The sequence below is a fragment of the Trichechus manatus genome, unplaced genomic scaffold, assembly GCF_000243295.1.
Source record: "Trichechus manatus latirostris isolate Lorelei unplaced genomic scaffold, TriManLat1.0 scaffold00009, whole genome shotgun sequence".
NCBI classification, from domain to species: Eukaryota; Metazoa; Chordata; class Mammalia; order Sirenia; family Trichechidae; genus Trichechus; species Trichechus manatus.
The window spans coordinates 4,925,752-4,944,784 of record NW_004443945.1 but is presented as its reverse complement, the minus strand read 5'-3'; the positions used below and the strand labels follow the sequence as shown (position 1 = coordinate 4,944,784).

At 38.9% G+C, this 19,033-nt stretch overlaps 1 protein-coding gene across 2 annotated transcripts in view; it reads left to right on the top strand.

The window, feature by feature from the left end:
• The window catches only part of CPEB1 (cytoplasmic polyadenylation element binding protein 1), a 104,898-nt gene that overhangs the window by 9,075 nt on the left and 76,790 nt on the right, over nt 1-19,033 (top strand). Inside the window, exon 2 of one of the 2 annotated variants that reach the window (XM_004370664.2) lies at nt 9,449-9,623. In XM_004370664.2, the coding sequence (XP_004370721.1) occupies nt 9,449-9,623 (175 nt within the window). Of the gene's footprint in view, nt 1-9,448; nt 9,624-19,033 lie in introns of those variants that run through there. The other variant, XM_004370665.1, reaches the window with a different exon arrangement.

The following is a 19,033-nucleotide window of genomic DNA, read 5'->3' as shown; positions in this document are numbered from 1 at the left end:
TCTTCATACTGTGCCACATTAAAAAGCATTGGTCTATCTTGCACTTTGAATGGACCTTTTAACCCATGCCTGATTGTAGCATCATTATTAGTCATTTGACTAATGTTGGTTCACTGAGTTATGCAGATATTGCAAATGTTGACACATTAGTTAATAGCACAACCAGTCGCATCAGAAAAAAGTCTTAAGTATTAGAGAAGCTGTTAAGCTCATGTGGTGGCAGATAAAGGTTTCCTAACATCCTGGTTTTCACTTCAAAGCTCAAATTTTATCACCGGCAACAAATACCTTCAGTTTTTTTTTTTGTTTTTTTTTTTAAGTGACTGGCTTGCTTTTTTCATTTTTAAGAAAATGTCAAATACACAAAGTTGAATAACCATAGTTTGTCAGTTCTTTCAAGTAAAAATCATGTTTCATGAAGAAAAGAAGCTAATTCTGCTTGCAATCAAATAATCACCTAGATGCTTTTCCTTAAGATAATCGTACTTCCATTTGCAGCAGAAGTGCTTTATACATATTTCCCACTTGTCACGCAGTATTAAAGGCATGGACTTGAGGGTCAAGATTTAATAAAATTAATAATTTTTACTGCTTCCTGAAGGATATTCATAAGTGAAGCAGGCCTTTTCTGGGAATGTGTAGCATGGAAAATACAGTGACTACTACTATAGTTTAATGTCATTACCTTGATCCCTGCTAAGGCACCAGCAGTTTTACCCACCCTATTGTTTTTGTGCCATCCATACAAATGCTAACTCAGTGAAAAAAGCAAATGATGTCTTAGTATTACGAAAAGAGTTTTGACTTTGTGAACCCCTGAAAAGGTCTTGGGGACCCCCAGGGGTCCACAGAGCTCACTTTGAGAACTCTTGCCGTAGGGTAAAGACCAAGCTCCTTAATGATAGAATATAAAACCCTTCATGTTGTAGCTTCAGCATTGTGGGTGAGTTTGTTTCCCTACTAGTCTGCTCCTTGAACTTGTTTCAAATTGACGAATAACATACATACTGTAAAGAGCACTAATTGTAAGAGTATAGCTTGATCAGTGTTTACATATTTATATGTACTTGAGTAACCACCACACAGATCAAGATACAGAACATTTCCAGTATTGCCTAAGGTTTTTTCATGCCCCTTTTCTGTACCCCTTCTCCTGCCAGTTACCCACTAGTCCGATTCTGTTGTCATTAATTAGTTTTGCCTGTTCTTGAACGTCTTATAAATGGATTCATGTAGTATATTCTCTTTTGAGTCTGGCTTTTTTTCATTTAATATCTAGATTTATACATTTTGCTGTGTGATAAATTTTTCTGTGTAGTGCTACATTACAGGTATGGCTATATCATACTTTATTTATCCATTCTCCTGCTTATGGGTATGCAGAAAAGAATTAACATAGCAGACCTGAATTGAAAAGCCTGTTTACAAGGTTGGCCCTTGACTGGAGTCTGAGAACTTGGATTTTGGGAGTGTTCCCACCAAATAATATGGTTTATGCTGAACACCTGTGTTCGTCTGGAAGTCTGGAATTTTGGTTCATGCCAAGCAGAGGCTGCCTGTGTGACCAGCCCCCAGGAAGAAACCCTGGATACTAAATCTCCAACAAGGTTTCCTGCCTGGCAGCATTTCACACATGCTATCACAGTTTGTTGCTGGGGGAGTTAAGTGCATTCTGACACCACTGGGAGAGGACCCTTGGAAGCTTGCACCCTATTTCCCTTCATACTTCGCCCCATGTGCTTTTTGTCTTTGCTGATTTTGTTCTGTATCCTTTCTTCAGCTGTAATCTTAGTAATGAGTACAACTATATGTTGAGTCCTGTGAGTCCTCCTCGTTAATCGTCGAACCTGGGAGGTGGTCTTGGGGACTCCTGACACAGTGGACGTTTATTTTGGCTATTATGAATAAAACTGCTGTTAATATTCTTGTACATGCCTTTTTATAGTCCTATTATTGTTATCTGCCATTGAGTTGGCCCCCAACTGATGGTGACCCCATGCACAATGAGATCCGACCATTGTAATCAGAGCTAACAAGTACATTGTAATCATTTCTAGCAATGTGCCCTGCTGAGACTGCTGAGAATTTGCATTTCTAACAAGTTCCCAGGAAGTTGTACATAAGAATCACTTGGGGATCTTGTTAAAATGTAGATTCTGATTCAGTATATCTGGGGTGGAAATGCAAATTCTCAGCAGGAGTTCAAACCGGAACAAACTGGTTCCAAGCCCTAGTTTTGACTCATAGCATTTTCATTGGCTGACTTTTCAGTAGATCACCAGACCTTTCTTCCTAGTTTGTGTTATTCTGGAAGCTCCACTGAAACCTGTTCAGCATAATAGCAACACGTAAGTTTCCACTGACAGATTGGTGGTGGCTGCACTGAGGTGCATTGGCTGGGAATCAAACCCTCATGTAGAAGGCGAGAATTCTACCACTGAACCATGACTGCTCCCTTTTATAGTCATAGGCACTCATTTCTCTTGGATATAGGATCACAAGTGTGATTTTTGGGTCATAGGGTAGTACTCCTTGCACTTAAAATTCTAACGGTATTGTGCTTAAAGTTGCTTTAAACTGTTTCAGACTTCCTGGCCTGTGTACGTGTTGTTCTTTTTGCCCAGAATGCTCTCCCCACCCTCTACTATACCTGTTTAGCAAAAACCTTTTAATCTTTTACCTATCTACTAATCTTGTTGTTCCTATATATTTATAGTTGAGCTTACAATATAGCATATCTTACTTATTTATGTGCTTTTGTTCCCTATTAGACTGTTAACTCTGGGACCAGAGACTGTCTTATTTATTTTTAGTCCCTAGAATAGCTTCTGGCATATGATGAGAATACAGTCCATAAATAATTGTAATCTTTGGGTCCCCAAGCACCAAATTATATTGTTCATGGGTTCTTTGCTTTTTGTTCATGCAGAATTGCCTGTGATCCAAACTTAAAACTCCAAATCTTGAAATGACTTTGAGTGCCTGAGAGCTACTCATAAATGAGAAGAGGTAGAATTGGTGAGTGAAAACATTGACTGTGGCTAAAAGCTCAAGAAAGGAATCACTGCCATTTGTGGAAGTTGTGATTGAGTGGTAAAAAATACCTGTGAAAGGAGTGTGATATGGTTCTGCCTTTCTTGTGGTAGCTGTATTGAGTACCTGCAAATGCAGCAGATATTATGCTGGATGCTGCTGAGATACAGGCCTTCCAGATCTTATAGTTTGTATTGATTTGCAGACCTAACAATGCATACAGCTAACACTGTGACAAGTAAAAAACAATGTGCCAAGAACTACAATTATAGTGACCATGTGTTCTGGGTATTCTGATTAATGTACCCATAAGTCTATCTCAAAAATTATAGTAGAACTGGTACTCCAAAGCCTGTGTTCATTCTGTGCAAAGCAGTGATTCCCAGTTTTGGAGAGGATTCTTCCCTGTGGAAAAAGGAGAGTGCTTTCCCCCCCACCCCTGGACTTCTACTCCTTATCCTCATTTGTGTCCCAGTTGAGGATCACTGCTATAGGAAACCACTGTTTCATGATGGTAGTGTCAAAACTCTCCTCTGTTGAAGAGAAAATTAAGACTCGCTCTACTTGTATAGATAGAAATCTCTCATTAGCCATTCTTGCTGACAGTAAGTAGGCAGATAGAACTAGTTTTTTGTTGAGACTAGTTTTAGGTATGACTATATCATCAGCATTAACCTTTAAAAGAATTGTTTTTATTTTCCAGCATTACCAAGTAATTGTTCCTGTTGACCCCTGGTTCTCAGTAGTATTAAGACTTGAGCTCTCTGACAGCCTCTGATCTATCTTAAAGCCTACTTTTCTGTCTATAGTGAAAGACCAAGTAATGGTAAAAAGAAGCTGTAGATGTCACTTTATGGCAAAATATGTCAAAAATCACAGTGGAAGCTGTCAGGTAATGCATTACTAGACTAACCAAGGAAGAAACTATTTTGAATAACCAAGGAAAAAACCCTGTTTTTCCTCATGGTAAAAAAATTGGTATGAACTCAGACTGTTATAGATTGGATTGTGTTTCCCAAAAATATGTGTTGAAATCCTAACCCCTGTATCTGTAAATGGAGCCCTGGTGGTTAAGAGCTCAACTGCTCACCAAAAAGGTCAGCAGTTTGAATTCACCCATCCCTCCTTGGAAATCCTATGGGGCAGTTCTGCTTTGTCCTATAGGGTTGCTATGAGTCAGAATGGAATCAATGGCAGTGGGTTTGCTTTTGGTTTTCGTACCTGTATATATGACCCTGTTTGGAAATAGATTTTTCTTTTGCTATATTAATGAGTTAATAACAATCATAACAGGGTGAATACTAAACCTAATCACTCCTGATTTAATAAAAAGAATAGAATAGACATAGATGCATACATACACACATGGGGGAAAACAGATGCCAAGTGGGGATCGTCTACAAGCCAGGGAACATCTGGGGCTACCAACAATGAAGGAATCAGCACTGCCAAGACGCTGATTTGGACTTTAAGACTCCAGAACTGTGAGAAAATAAATTTCTGTTCTTTAAAGCCTCCCACTGTGGTAGTTGTTACACCAGCACCAGGTAACTAAGACAAAATTTGGTAGCAGAAGAGTGGGGTGCTATTCTAACAAATACCTAAAATGTAGAAAGGGCTTTGGAATTACTTAATGGGTAGAAGCTGGAGGAATTTTGATGTGCTTAATAGTAGAAGCCTAGATTGCCTTAAAGAGACTGTTGGTAGACTTATGGATGTTAAGGGTGATTCTGATGAAGGCTCAGAAAGAATTGAGAGAAAGCTATTGCCATAAACAGAATGTTGCAAGAAATCGTGAATGTTAAATGTGCTTCTGGTGAGACTGAAAAGGAAATAATGAAGTTGTTATTGGACACTGGAAGAAAGGTGATCCTTGTTATAAAATGGTAAAGAACTTGTCTGAATTATGTTAGAATGTTTTGTGGAAAGTAGAACTTGTGAGTGATGAACTTGGATATTTAGCTGATGAGATTTCTAAGCAAGATTTTAAAGGAGTGGTGTGGTTTTATAGTAGAATGCAGAGGACCCCTTCTTTACCTCCAACTTTTCCCATCTGGAATGGAAATACCTACCTTGTTCCTATTCCACCATTGTACTTTGGAAGCAGATAACTTGTATTCTAGGTTTCACAGGTCCACAGATGGAGAGGAATTTTGCCCCAGGGTGGAACACACCCAGAGTCTCACATATACCTGATTTAAATGATTCACAAAATGAGATTTTGGACCTGCAGTTAATGTTGAAATGAGTTAAGACTTCTGGGGTTAATGTGATAGGGTGAATGTGTTTTGCACATGGGAAGGACATCAGTTTTTGAGGGCCAAAGGATAGAATGTTATGGATTGAATTGTGTCTTCCAAAATATGTGTTGAAATCCTAACCCTATGCCTGTAAATGTGACCCTGTTTGGAAATAGGGTTTTTTCTTTTGCTATGTTAATGAGGTCATATCAATCAGAGTAGGGTGGATCCTAAACCTGATCACTTGAGAGTTATAAAAAGAATAGACACACCTCACAGGGAAGACAGATGCCCAGTGAGGATGGTCTACAAGCCAAGGAACACTTGGGACTGCCGACAAGGAATCCACACGCTGAGACCCTGATTTGGACTTTTAGCCTCCAGAACTGTGAGAAAATAAATTTCTATTCTTTAAAGCCACCCACTTGTGGTATTTTGTTATAGCGGCATTAGGTAAGTCACAGACCTATAAATTGATCAAAGTTAAGATATAATATACAAAGTAATTGGATCTGTGGCTAGAAGTTTACCATTTTGAAAATGAGAAACTATGAATTCATTTAACTGGAGAGTTTAAAAGGATCAATATATTCTTCAGTAGGTTTAGGCTTTAGGCAGTTATGTTTGTATAATGTCTTCAGTGTTTAAATTAAGCTTTTTGAGTCAAATGATTAGGAGGAAGAGTTATGAGTCCCAAGTACAGAAAGGCCTGGTGTCTTAAAGGAATAGGTGCCCTTAAAATATCTTCCGTGGAGCATCGATGGTTCAGTGGTAGAATTCTCAGGTTCGATTCCCAGGCAATGCATGTTATGCACAGCCACCACCTATCTGTTAATGGAGGCTTTCATGTTGGCTATGATGCTGAACAGGTTTCAGTGGCATTTTCAGACTAAGACAGAAAGAAAGGCCTGATGATCTACTTCTGAAAATCTGCCAGTGAAAACCCTATGGATCACAATAGTCCAGTCCTCAACTGATCATGGGGATGGCACAGGACCAGGCAGCGTTACGTTCCATTGCGAATGGGGTTGCCATGAGAGAAGACAGCTAACAACAGCAACAATGAACAAATAAAGTCTTTTCATTAAGGATTCGTGTGGTGATCTCTGACCCCTTCTTGTGATAATAATGATACTCATGATATCCAACATTCATTTGTTTTGTTTAGCACATAATTATTATGTGCCAGGCACTGTGCTGATCACTTTACATGTATTCGTTCACAAACAGCCCTGTGACATAGTAGTATTGCTTTTATTCCCATTGTGCACATAAGGTAAGTTATAGATTTATTCCCTATCTGACATTGCTGGCTTTTTTTCCCCCCTCCTTCTAAATTGGTTACTCAAGGCAAGCTATTGGTACCTACTGATATGATAGCAGTTTGGGGTATAAATTGAATACTTCATTTGCTTTTATTGTAATTACATGGAATCATCTTAAACTAGATCTCTGATTTGGCATACTTGAGAGAAAGGGAGGGAAGCATTCCAGGTATCATTTGTTTTGAGTTGGGAGATTGTGGTGTATCCTTCTAATGGGAGAGGCAGTGGGGTAGGATGCCAAGTTATTTATCTCTAAATTAGGTTTTTTTCTCCAGGCTGCTTGAGATGGTAAGATTCTTAGATCTTCTCTTCCTCCTGGGGAAGCAAGTGTCTCCCAGAAGGTCTCCAGGTCTGTGTGTGTCCCCTAGGCTACTGTAACACTACTCATTGGTCCTCTTGCCTTCCATGTTTCATGTAGTTGCTGGTGGTCTCCTAAAGCTCACATACAGTTGTCATTAATTTGGCTTCAAACTTGGCCAGGGTCTGGGAATTGGATGTGTATATATGTGTGTATATACATATATATATACATACATACATATATATAGTGACTCTGAGAGAGAAAAGACCTGGTGATCTGCTCCCATAAAGATTACAGCCTTGGAAACCCTATGGGGAAGTTCTGCTCTGTCCTGTAGGGTCCCTATGAGTTGGAAATGACTTGTGGCAAACGAGAACTACAATCTGTATACTCCAGATAGATACTATAACATCTGTTATATAAAAATCAGGTTATTTTTTATGTATTAAGAGGGGCACTTCAAAGTATGGAAACCTCTGATCTGAAAGATAGTTCAAACCTCTTAATCCGGGATATAAGGCCTTCCTTCCAGTCTTCTTTCTTCTCCTATACCTAATTCTTCATTAGATTGGAGCACTGTTGGTAATGCCCTTCTGTTCTCTGTGTTCTTCAGACTTTTCTCTTGTCCCCACTTCCAGGCACATTCTCTTCCTCTGGGCCCCCTTAAGGACAATATACATTAATAGAACTTTTATAACTTGTGTTATGGTTGTTTACAACATGATAAGGTCTTAATTCCCTCTCTAGACTTGAAGAACTTCTTTTGATTGAGTCTCTGTCTAAATATGCTGCTGACCCTCAGGGTGCTCACTGTACATAGCAAGCAACTGGTTAGTGTTTTTTGGGCAGTGAATGAATTAAGCATGCAGCCTTAAGATCTGCAGATTATAAATGCTGGCATCGTAGTCTTTGTGAAGTTGCCTTAGTGAAGTTGTAAATCCTTTTAGCAGTCTACAGTTACAAAAAAGGGCCTTTTGTCACTGGATTTAACCATTCTCGGTGTTTTCTGGAGAGTTTGAGAAAACAACTTTTCAGGATTGTACATTACTCATCATCCTCACAGCTTGCAAATGATAGCATTCTTTTCAAGAGCTTGTTGCTTTAAGGTCATCCTACAGAGTATATAAATCCATAAATGCTTCTGGTCATTCACATGCTTACCTGGATTTTAATGGACTAAACAGAGTGATACCAGGATTTTTTTTTCTTTTTTTTTTTGGGTCCCAAGGTGACAGCTCTAAGATCTTAGGTGCTGACTTTCTTACCTTATCTATTTTTTTGTTTGTTTGTTTGTTTTCCTCAAGGTAATTGGGAATGATAGAACTGGTGAAGCAGACTCCCCTTAGAAGATTCAGTCTGTCAACCGATATTTAATTGCTTACTATATCAGGCATTGAATGTGGAGAGTGAGGGAAATTGAAGAGTAAAGAATGGTACCTAGATTTTTGCATTGGCACCTGGTGGTTGGTGGCGTTATTTACTGAACATCGAGAATACCAGATTTTGTGTCGGGGTTCAGTTCATGGTTATATATCTTGGAGTGCTTTTTTATTCAGTAATATATCTTACACATCATTTGATGCCAGTAAATAGTTGTATGTACTTTTAATTACCATGTAGAATTGCATGAACGCATTTAACCAATTCCCTTTGGGTGGTGGTTGCACCATTCTTGGTGCTTACCGTATCCTCTCTTGCAGTTATACCTCGAGGTGTACAAATAGCAGTTATACCACGCCAGGCACTGTGCTACGTGCTTTGTACGTTGCTTTAAAAAAGTTAGTAAATACACATTTTCCCATTTCACAAATGGGAAAACTGAGGCACCGAGTGATTAACATCACAGCCAAGAAATGGCAGAACCAAGACTTTAACAGCTTTATTGAGATAGAATTTACATACCATAAAGTTCACCTCATTATATAATTCAGTGGTTTCTAGAATATTTACAGAGTTGTACAGCCATGACTGTAATCTAATTTCAGAATATTTTCATCATCCCCAAAAGAAATCTTAGACCCGTTAGCCACCATCCCACAGCCCCCCTCCCTCCCCAAATCCTTCTCACCATTAATCTACTTTAGATTTGCCTATTTTGGACATTTTATTTAATGGGCTCATACAATATGTGATGTTTTGTGACTGGCTTCTTAGCATAATGTTTTTGAGGTTTATACATATTGTAGCATTCCTTTTTATTGCCAAATAATGTTCCGTTGTGTGGATCAGAACCAAAATTGGAACCCAGGTCTATCTGGTTCTAAAGCTCATGCTGCTTCTGCCTCCCATGCTGATTCCTCTACGTGTCTCATTAGATTAGGTTACTGAGGTAATATCTTTATATTTTAGTATTTTCCCCTCTTAAAGTTTTCTCAGGGTCCCTTGCTTATAGTAAACACTCATTAAGTATTTTAATGTATTATATGAAAAAAAACTTAAGTCCTTGTTAACTCTAACCCATGATGTTAGGTTGGCAGAAAAGGGCTGTTAGAATCTCTGTATTTATCGCAAAGGAATGTAGAAAGCCTAAATACCTTTTCTGTGTCTAGGAAGAAGAAACGGGAAGGATCAAAGATTGCTGGGACAACCAGGAAGCACCTGCGCTCTCCACGTGTAGCAATGCCAGTATCTTTCGAAGGATGAATACCATATTGGATAATTCTCTGGATTTCACTAGAGTCTGCACTACACCCATAAATCGAGGAATTCATGAGCATTTGCCAGGTGATTTAGATGTGCAGACTTGGCTGCACAAGGCTTGTATACAGAGCTGGTGCTTTATGAAGTCTGTGAAGTATGACCCTGAGTCAAGACTTGCCCCGTTTGTGGTTTACTTTGTAGATTGAGTCCCTCTGTGGGTAAAGATTGCCTTTGATTAGAATATAGAAATATTTTATGATATACAGGAAGATTGGGTAAAAAAGAATAAGTCAAATGTAACAGGACTGTTTATATATAGAAATATAAAGTGAGCCCCATGTTATTTTAATTTTCTGCTAGCCAATTAAAGAAGAAAAAGAAACAAGTGAAATTAATTTTTTATTTAACCTAACATATTCAGAATGTTACCATGTAAACATACATTCAATATAAAGATTATTAATAAGGTAATTAATTTTTTGTTAGTAGTAAGACTTCAAAATCTGTATTTTACATGTGTAGCACATCTCAGTTCAGACTAGTTACATTTCAAGCGTCAGTAGTCACATGTGACTAATGGCTACTGTATTGGACATGCAGTTCTTGAATGTTTTAATTGCTTTTAAACGTGAGTGGAAGTCAGCAAGCATTTAGTTTCTATGGAATATAGGATACTTCACAGAATTGGGGGGGGAGAGGGCCGCATCCCCTGAAGATGACTCTTCCCAGGGAGATTTGGATGTCCTAACAGTTTCATAATCCTTTGTAGGTACTGCAGCATGTTTTAAGAACATTGATGGAATGTTTTTTGAGTTATTTTAGATGAAAGTGAATATATTTTTAATCTTTTAAGTGGACCGTGAAAAAAATTGTTGCAACAATGGGGCTTTTCAGAACAAGTACTAGTAATTGCTGTTTTTTAGTTATAAATTGTTAGATTTATTTTTTTAACTAGGCCTTGGAAATAATCCCCCCAAAGATTGGAAGAGTATCTGAACATTAAGTAGCTAAATATTTAAGGGAGAGGCTCATTAACAGGGCAACTGACTGGTGGCATCTGTAGAATTTGTTTCTATTAACTTGTATAGGAGGGCAAATGAGAGAAGGGCATGCAGATGTGTGTGGGGGGTGGGGGATGGGGGTGTTCTTGTCTCTTCTAACTTCCGAAAAAACACGTCTGTAATATTTTCTGTTAATTGGAGTAATTCATGAGCTAACCCTTTTGCTCCTGTAGCTTATACTGAATTAAAAATTCAGGGAATCTGCTTGGTTCTACATGTTCTACTTTTCTTCTTTGAGAAAGTTGCATGGATTATAGTCCATTAAGAATGACAATCAATGCAATTTTTCCATTGGTTGCTTTATACATACTGGAAACTTTCCTAGTTTACTGGAAAGCATTTTTCAGCCACTGCTAGGTTGTTGTCTACAGGGAAAGACTCATGATTGGTGAGAGAGGCGCTTTGAGGAATGTAAGTTTGCAATTGGCCAGGAAGCTGTTGGCCTCAGTGGGAAGATGCCAGGCCCTGGTGAGGGGCATTACCATTGCTCTGTGGCCAAAGTCAGTAGCTGGTCAGACTATGAGGTATAGACTTCTCAGCCTCTTCAGACCCTTCTCAGGGCACACATCCTAAGAGGTACAGTGGGATGAGTGCCTCGAAGAAGTTGGGAAACCTGGGTCCTAAGCTTGACCTTGGGCCGTTAGATGAAGACCTTGGTTTTCCCAGCTGTAGGACAGAATGGTACCTGCGCAGCCTGCCTCACAGTGCTCTTTTGGGGCTCAGAGAAAGCAGTTCTTCAGTTGTAAGGGACCTCAGGGAATTGTAGCAAAGGTTCCTGCCAAGGTAACTGATGTTCTGAGCCCTTCACACACACCTAGCCGCTACTGTGTGGTCAGCCCTCCTCCCACCCTCCACCTGAGATGTCAGCTCAGGGCTGTGTGGACCCTTAGTTTTGAGTGGTCAAATGGAGCTGTCTGGTCTACAGCAGAGAGCATCTTTCCTGGATTTCCTTAGCAAGAACTTCTGATAGTCTAGGCTAGCAGAACACCAACCTTGTGATTAATGAGGAAGGAAACCTGGGTCTGTATTTTCAATGAAGAGCCTTAGGAAATAATCTGAACTTGTAGCTTCTGGTCAAAGTAATTTTGTCACCTAAGAAAATAAACACAATTGTGAAAACATAAAGCACAATTGTTTATCACAGCTTTATAAATAGGCATAATTTGGCAACAATAGAAGATTAAATAAATTGTTTCTGCAACCATTAAATATATTTTTAGAAGGCTAATGATATAGGAAGATAACCACAGTGTCTGAAGTGAAAAAAGCACAGTACAAAACAGTATGGCCTTAAGTTATGTATATGTGTATAGAAAAAGACTAGAATAGACTTAAGTGTGACAATAAAGGAGTTATGGGTAATTTTTTGTGTGCTTTTTCCCATTAGTTCTTCTATTAACAAGCATATTTTGTAATTAAAAATTAAAAAATGGTATATCCTAGCACAGTGGTTCACATTACTGTTTGCATAGATCCTGTTTATTTTCTTGCTGGGCTCTGGCATAAGGAAAAGATATTTTTACTAATGTCTTGCTAATATTTTGATCACATTTCGTTCTCTCTCATTAGTATTAAAATTGCACAATTAACTTGTTCTGTACTTTGCAATAGTTACCAGTTTTTTTCATTTGAACAAATGTAAACAGTCACATGCAAGACTGTGTTGTAGGTATGACAAAACATTTTATTGCATGGTATGTAGTGTAGTGAGTGGTGACAGAAATACACACTCATTTGACTTATTATATGGCATCATTGGAAAAGTGCGATAGGGTCAAAGGAGAGAAAAGTTGCACTGGTTAGGGAATTAGGAAACGCTTTTGGATGGAGCACCATTTCAAATAGGCTTTGAAGATCATTAAAATTGTTTCATTCTAACTGGATGTTGAGCATATTGTTTCTGTTATCTCAGAGTTGGCCATTGGGGCCCAAAAACCTGATGCTGTTGAGTTGATTCCAACTCATAGCAACCCTGTAGGACAGAGTAGAACTGCCCCATAGCGTTTCCAAGGAGTGACTGGTGGATTTGAACTGCTCACCTTTTGGTTAGTAGCCAGGCTCTTAACCACTGTGCCACCAGGGCTCCATTAGGGCCCAAAGTTGAGGATCAAGAGATGTTAAGTGACCTGTGTTGGGGTCAGATAATTCTCTCTTACCAGGCAAGACACCACAGAGCTGCCATAAACATCTCAGCCCTTCTGTGGTCATTATAAGCAGAAGACCACATAGGAGCATAGCATTTAAAGTGATTCCCTCCCCGTCAGTGGAGAAGAGTGGAATGGGATACAGCTTTCTCCTTTCAAGCAAAACAAGGACTTGGCTTCCAAGTGTCTTCTGAGTAAATCATTTGTATAGATTGAGGGTACTTCTAAGAAAGAAAGCAAGGTTGAACCCTTACTTGGTCAGCAGACTTACTCTCTTTTCCTGACTGAGTAGAGCAGAAAGAGAAATTGGGAGATGTGGTAGTGTTGGAAAGGAGGGTGGTTGTGGAGCTGTCTGAATTCCCACCAGTTGATACACAAGGAAGTTGTGACTTCTTGTAGTGCAGGAGGGTTCTGCAGAAGGGGCCTAGGCTTGAGCTTTTTGGCTAGTACGCCACCAAGAAGGCCCTTGCTGGGTGGTAGGAGCTGAGGTGGGACTGGAAAGGTCAGCCCAGAGCTGGATCTCTTCCCCAGGCACCTGTGTCGTGAGGATGTACACGCTCCTCAGGAGAGGATGCCTGCCACCTAGAGGACTTTTCCCACACTCTTTAGTCCTTTAAGACGCAAATCTGTTGAGCTGTGGGGATGTAAGAAAATGAGCTGTAAACTGGACATGCAGTTAAAGTGTTAATGAACTGGGTTTTCGTAACAGTGCTTGTGAAGGTGTGAAAACTAATAAGACATCATTAAGGGACATCATAACTACTAAAGGGATAGGGAGATTTAATACATAGCATGGCTGAGGGAGTGACTGGAGGAAAAAAGTTTCATATTAACTCACTGGGATGAGACTTCTCAGTAAATAGTTAAAAATATCTTGGAGGTTAAGAAACAGGATGGATTAGTCAAAAGTAGTTCAAAGTAACAGGGTTGGGGACTGATTGCTGATCTAAAATTTTTTTGTTGAGGTATAATACACATACAGAAAAGTTTATATCGTAAGTGAAGGGTTCATATTTTCACAAACTTAACACAACCATGTAACCAGCACCCAGATCTAAATGGACTGCTGACTTTTAATGTAGTACCAAAGAGTTGTACAGTTGTAGCCCCATATTGGATTTCTGACTGAGATGGTTTCCTTTTTTATTCTGGAGGATTACAAACAGTATTATCACTGAATTATCTGAAAAGCTCTTGTGAAACAAAGTTTAATACATTAGGGTTGACTGAAATTTCTCTCAGGAAGTCTGATTTCTCACAAAATAAATTGTTGCGGATCCTTAATGTATGGCTTTAACAGTTAAATGGTAAAGATTTAACTTTTTATCGAAGTGTAACATACATACAGAACAGTACACAAATCAGTAAATTTTCACATGCTGAGCATACTTTGTATAGCCACTCATATCTAAGGCAAAAATTGATAACAGCCTAGAAGTTCCCTTGTAACACTTCAGTTTCTGAAGTCCCAAACGGTAGCCACCATACGGACTTTCAATTGCATAGATTAGTTTGTTTTTTAACTTATATAAATGGAGTCATAAATATGTACTTTTCAGCTATGAGATTCATCCATATTGCAGTGAGTAATTTTGGATCATTTGTTCCCATTGCTGTACAGTATTCTGTTGTGTGAATGTACAAATGTTTATTCATTTTACTGTTAATGGGCATTTGGGTACTTTCCAGTTTGGTGCCATTATGAATAGCGTGTTTGTGAACATGTCTTTTGGTGAACCCATGTATTAATTTCTCTTGGGTACATTCCTAGGAGATGAATTGTTTGGTCATAGGGTGCACATATATTCAGCTGTCAAACAGTTTTCACAGTGGTTGCACCAGTTTACATTCTCAGCAGTGTATGATAGTGTGAGCAGTACCACATCATCACCAACAATTGGTATTGTCTTTTTCATTTTAACCATCTTGGTGAGTGTATAATGGTATCTCTATATTGTGGTTTCAGTTTGCATTTTCCTCATAACTAATGAAGTTGAGAACCTTTTCATATGTTTATTGATCTTTGGCTGTCCTTTTCTAAAGTGCCTCTTCAGGTCTTATAACCATTTTCATTTAGAATTATTTCCCTTTTTCTTGTTTACTTGTAGCAGGGTTTTTCTTTTTTTAATGTATTCTGGATATAGGTTCTGTATCTGATAATATGTATTACAAGTATTTTCTCCCAATCTGTGGCTTGCCTTTGTTGTTGTTGTTACGTGCCGTCAAGTCGGTTCCAACTCATAGAGACCCTGTTTACAACAGAACGAAACACTGCCATGTCCTGCGCCATCCTCACAATCGTTATGCTTGAGCCCATTGTTGTAGCCACCATGTCACTCCATCTTGTTGAAGGTCTTCCTTTTTTTCGCTGACCCTCTACTTTACTGAGCATGATGCCCTTCTCCAGGGACTGGTCCCTCCTGATAACACATCCAAAGTATGAGAGACAAAGTCTCACCATCCTTGTTTCTAAGAAGCATTCTGGCTGTACTTTTTGCAAGACAGATTTGTTCGTTCTTCTGACAGTCTATGGTATATTCAGTATCGTTCCCCAACATTGTAATTCAAAGGCGTCAGTTCTTCTTTGGTCTTCCTTATTCATTGTCCAACTTTTGCATGCATATGAGGCGATTGAAAACACCAAGGCTTACCTCAGGCGCGCCTTAGTCCTCAAAGTGACATGTTTGCTTTTCAACACGTTAAAGAGGTCTTTTGAGCAGATTTGCCCAGTGCAATACGTTGTTTGATTTTTTGACTCCTGCGTCCATGGGCATTGATTGTGGATCCAAGTAAAATGAAATCCTTGACAACTTCATTATTTTCTCTGTTTATCATGATGTTGTTTATTGGTCCAGTTGTGAAGATTTTTGTTTTATGTTGCGGTACAGTCCATACTGAAGGCTGTAGTCTTTGATCTTCATCAGTAAGTACTTCAAGTCGTCTTCGCTTTCAGCAAGCAAGGTTGTGTAATCTGCATTTCGCAGGTTGTAAACGAGTCTTCTTCCAATCCTGATGGCCACATTGTTCTTCTTTAAAACTTCTTGCCTTTACAACTCTTAACGGGTATCTTTGGGATAACAGAAATTTAATTTTATGAAATCCAGTTTATTGGCTTTTTCCCATTATTGTTAATGCTTTGCATTTTTTTAATATTTTTTATTGTACGTTAGATGAAGGTTTACAGAGCAGACTAGTTATTTTATTTTATTGTACTTTAAGTGAAAGTTTACAGTTGAAGTTAGTCTCCCATAAAAAATTTATACATACATTGTTCTGTGACCCTAATTGCTCTCCCTATACTGTGACAGCACACTCCTCCTTTCTACCCCAGATTTCCTGTGTCCATTCAACCAGCTTCTGACCCTCTCTACCTTCTCATCTCACCTCTGGACAGGAATTGCACGTTTAGTTTCATATATCTACTTGAGCTAAGCTGCACACTCTTCACAACTATCATTTTATATCCCATAGGTTTTAGTTTTGGGCTAACAGAGTCTGGGGGCCATGTCCTCCAGGGCCCCTCCAGTTTCAGTCAAACCCTTAAGAGTCTGGTCTTTTTACTAGAAGTTGAGTTCTGCAACCCACTTTTCTCCTGTTCTGTCAAGGATTCTCTGTTGTGTTCCCTGTCAGGGTGGTCATTGGTGGTAGCCGGGTACCATCTAGTTCTTCTGGTCTCAGGCTGATGCAGTCTTTGGTTTATGTGGCCTTTTCTGTCTCTCGGGCTAATACTTTCCTTGTGTCTTTGGTGTTCTTCATTCTCCTTTACTCCAGGTGGGTTGGGACCAGTGAATGTGCATCTTAGATAGCCGCTTGCTACCTTTTAAGACCCCAGACACCACTCATGAAACTAGGATGCAGAACGTTTTCTTAATAAACTTTGTTATGCAAATTGACCTAGATATCCCCTGAAAGCATGGTTCGCAGACCCTCACCCTTGCTACTCTGTCCCTTGAACTGTTTGGTTGTATTCAGGAAACTTCTTAGCTTTGGTTTAGTCCAGTTGTGTTGACTTCCCATGTAGTATATGCTGTCCTTTCTTTCATCTAAGATAATTCTTGTCTATTGTCTAGTTAGTGAATACCCTTCTCCCTTCCTCCCCACCCTCATAACCATCAAAGAATGTTTTCTTCTGTTTAAACTTTTTCTTGAATTCTTATAGTAGTAGTCTCACAAAATATTTGTCTTTGCAACTGACTAAATTCACTCAGCATAATGCCTTCCAGATTCGTCCATGTTATAAGATGTTTCATGGATTCATCAGTTTTTTATCGTTACATAGTATTCCACTGTGTGATATACCATAATTTGTTTATCCATTCATCCGTTGATGGGCACTTAGGTTGTTCGCATCTTTTTGCTATTGTGAACTGTGCTGCAGTGAACGTGAGTGTGCGTATATCTGTTTGTGTGACGGCTTTTATTTCTCGAGGATACATTCCAAGGAGCAGGATTGCTGGATTGTATGGTACTTCTATTTCTAGCTTTTTAAGGAAGCACCAAATTGATTTCCAAAGTGGTTGTACCATTTTACATTCCCACCAACAGTGTGTAAGTGTTCCAGTCTCTCCACAGCCTCTCCAGCATTTATTATTTTGTGTTTTTTGGATAGTGCTAGCCTTGTTGGGGTAAGATGATATCTCATTGTAGTTTTGATCTGCATTTCTCCAATGGCTAATGATTGTGAGCATTTCTTTATGTGTCTGTTAGCCACCTGAATATCTTCTTTGGCGAAGTGCCTGTTCACATCCTTTGCCCATTTTTAAACTGGATTGTCTTTTTGTTGATGAGGTTTTGCAGTATCTTGCAGATTTTAGAGATTAGACACTGATTGGATTTGTCATAGCCAAAATTTTTTTCCCAGTCTGTTGGTTGTCTTTTGACTCTTTTGCTGAAGTCTTTTGATGAGCGTAAGTGTTTGATTTTTAGGAGCTCCCATTTATCTAGTCTTGTTCTGGTGCTTGTGCATTGTTACTTATGGTTCGTATTCTGTTTATGCCATGTATTAGGGCTCCTAGCGTTGTCCCTATTTTTTCTTCCATGGTCTTTGTCATTTTTGATTTTATATTTACGTCTTTGATCCATTTTGAGTTAGTTTTGGCGCATGGTGTGAGGTATGGGTCTTGTTTCAGTTTTTTTGCAGATGGATATCCAGTTATGCCAGCACCATTTGTTAAAGAGACTGTCTTTTCCCCAATTAATGGACTTTAGGCCTTTGTCAAATATCAGCTGCTCATAGGTGGATGAATTTACATCTGGATTATCAGTTCTGTTCCATGGTTTACATATCTGTTGTTGTACTAGTACCAGGCTGTTTTTACTATAGTGGCAGTATAATAGGTTCCAAAATCAGGTAGTGTGAGACCTCCCACTTTGTTGTTCTTCTCCAGTAATGCTTTACTTATCCGAGGCCTCTTCCCTTTCCACATGAAGTTGGTGATTTGTTTCTCCATGTCATTAAAAAATGCCATTGGAATTTGGATCAGGATTGCATTGTATCTGTATATCGCTTTGGGTAGAATTGACATTTTCACAATGTTGAGTCTACCTGTCCATGAGCAAGGTATGTTTTTCCATTTAGGTAGGTGTCTTTTGGTTTCTTGCAGTAGTGTCTTGTAGTTTTCTTTGCATAGGTCTTTTACGTTTCTGATTAGATTTATTCCGAAGTATTTGATCTTCTTGAAGGTATTGTAAATGATATTGATTTCCTTTTCAAGGTTCTCTTTGTTGGTGTAGAGGAATCCAACTGATTTTTGTATGTTTATCTTGTATCCTGATACTTTGCTGAAGTCTTCTGTTAGTTCTAGTAGTTTTCTTGTGGATTCTTCGGGGTTTTCTGTGTATAAGATCATATCATCTGCAAATAGAGATACTTTGACTTCTTTCTTACCAATTTGCATGCCCTCTATTTCTTTCTCTAGCCAAATTACTGTGGCGAGGGTGGTGATAATGGGCATCCTTGTCTGGTTCCTGTTCTCAAGGGGAATGCTTTCAAACTCTCTATTTAGGATGACGTTGGCTGCTGGCCCTTATTATGTTGAGGAATTTCCCTTCTGTTCCTAGTTCATTGAGAGTTTTTGTCATCAACGGGTGTTGGACTTTGTCAAATGCCTTTTCTGCATCGATTGACAAGATAGTGTGGTTCTTGTCTTTTATATACGTGATGGATTGATTGTTTTTCTAATGTTGAACCATCCCTGCATACCTAGTATAAAGCCCACTTGATCGTGGTGAATTATTATTTTGATAAGTTGCTGAGTTCTGTTGGCTAGAATTTTGTTGAGGATTTTTG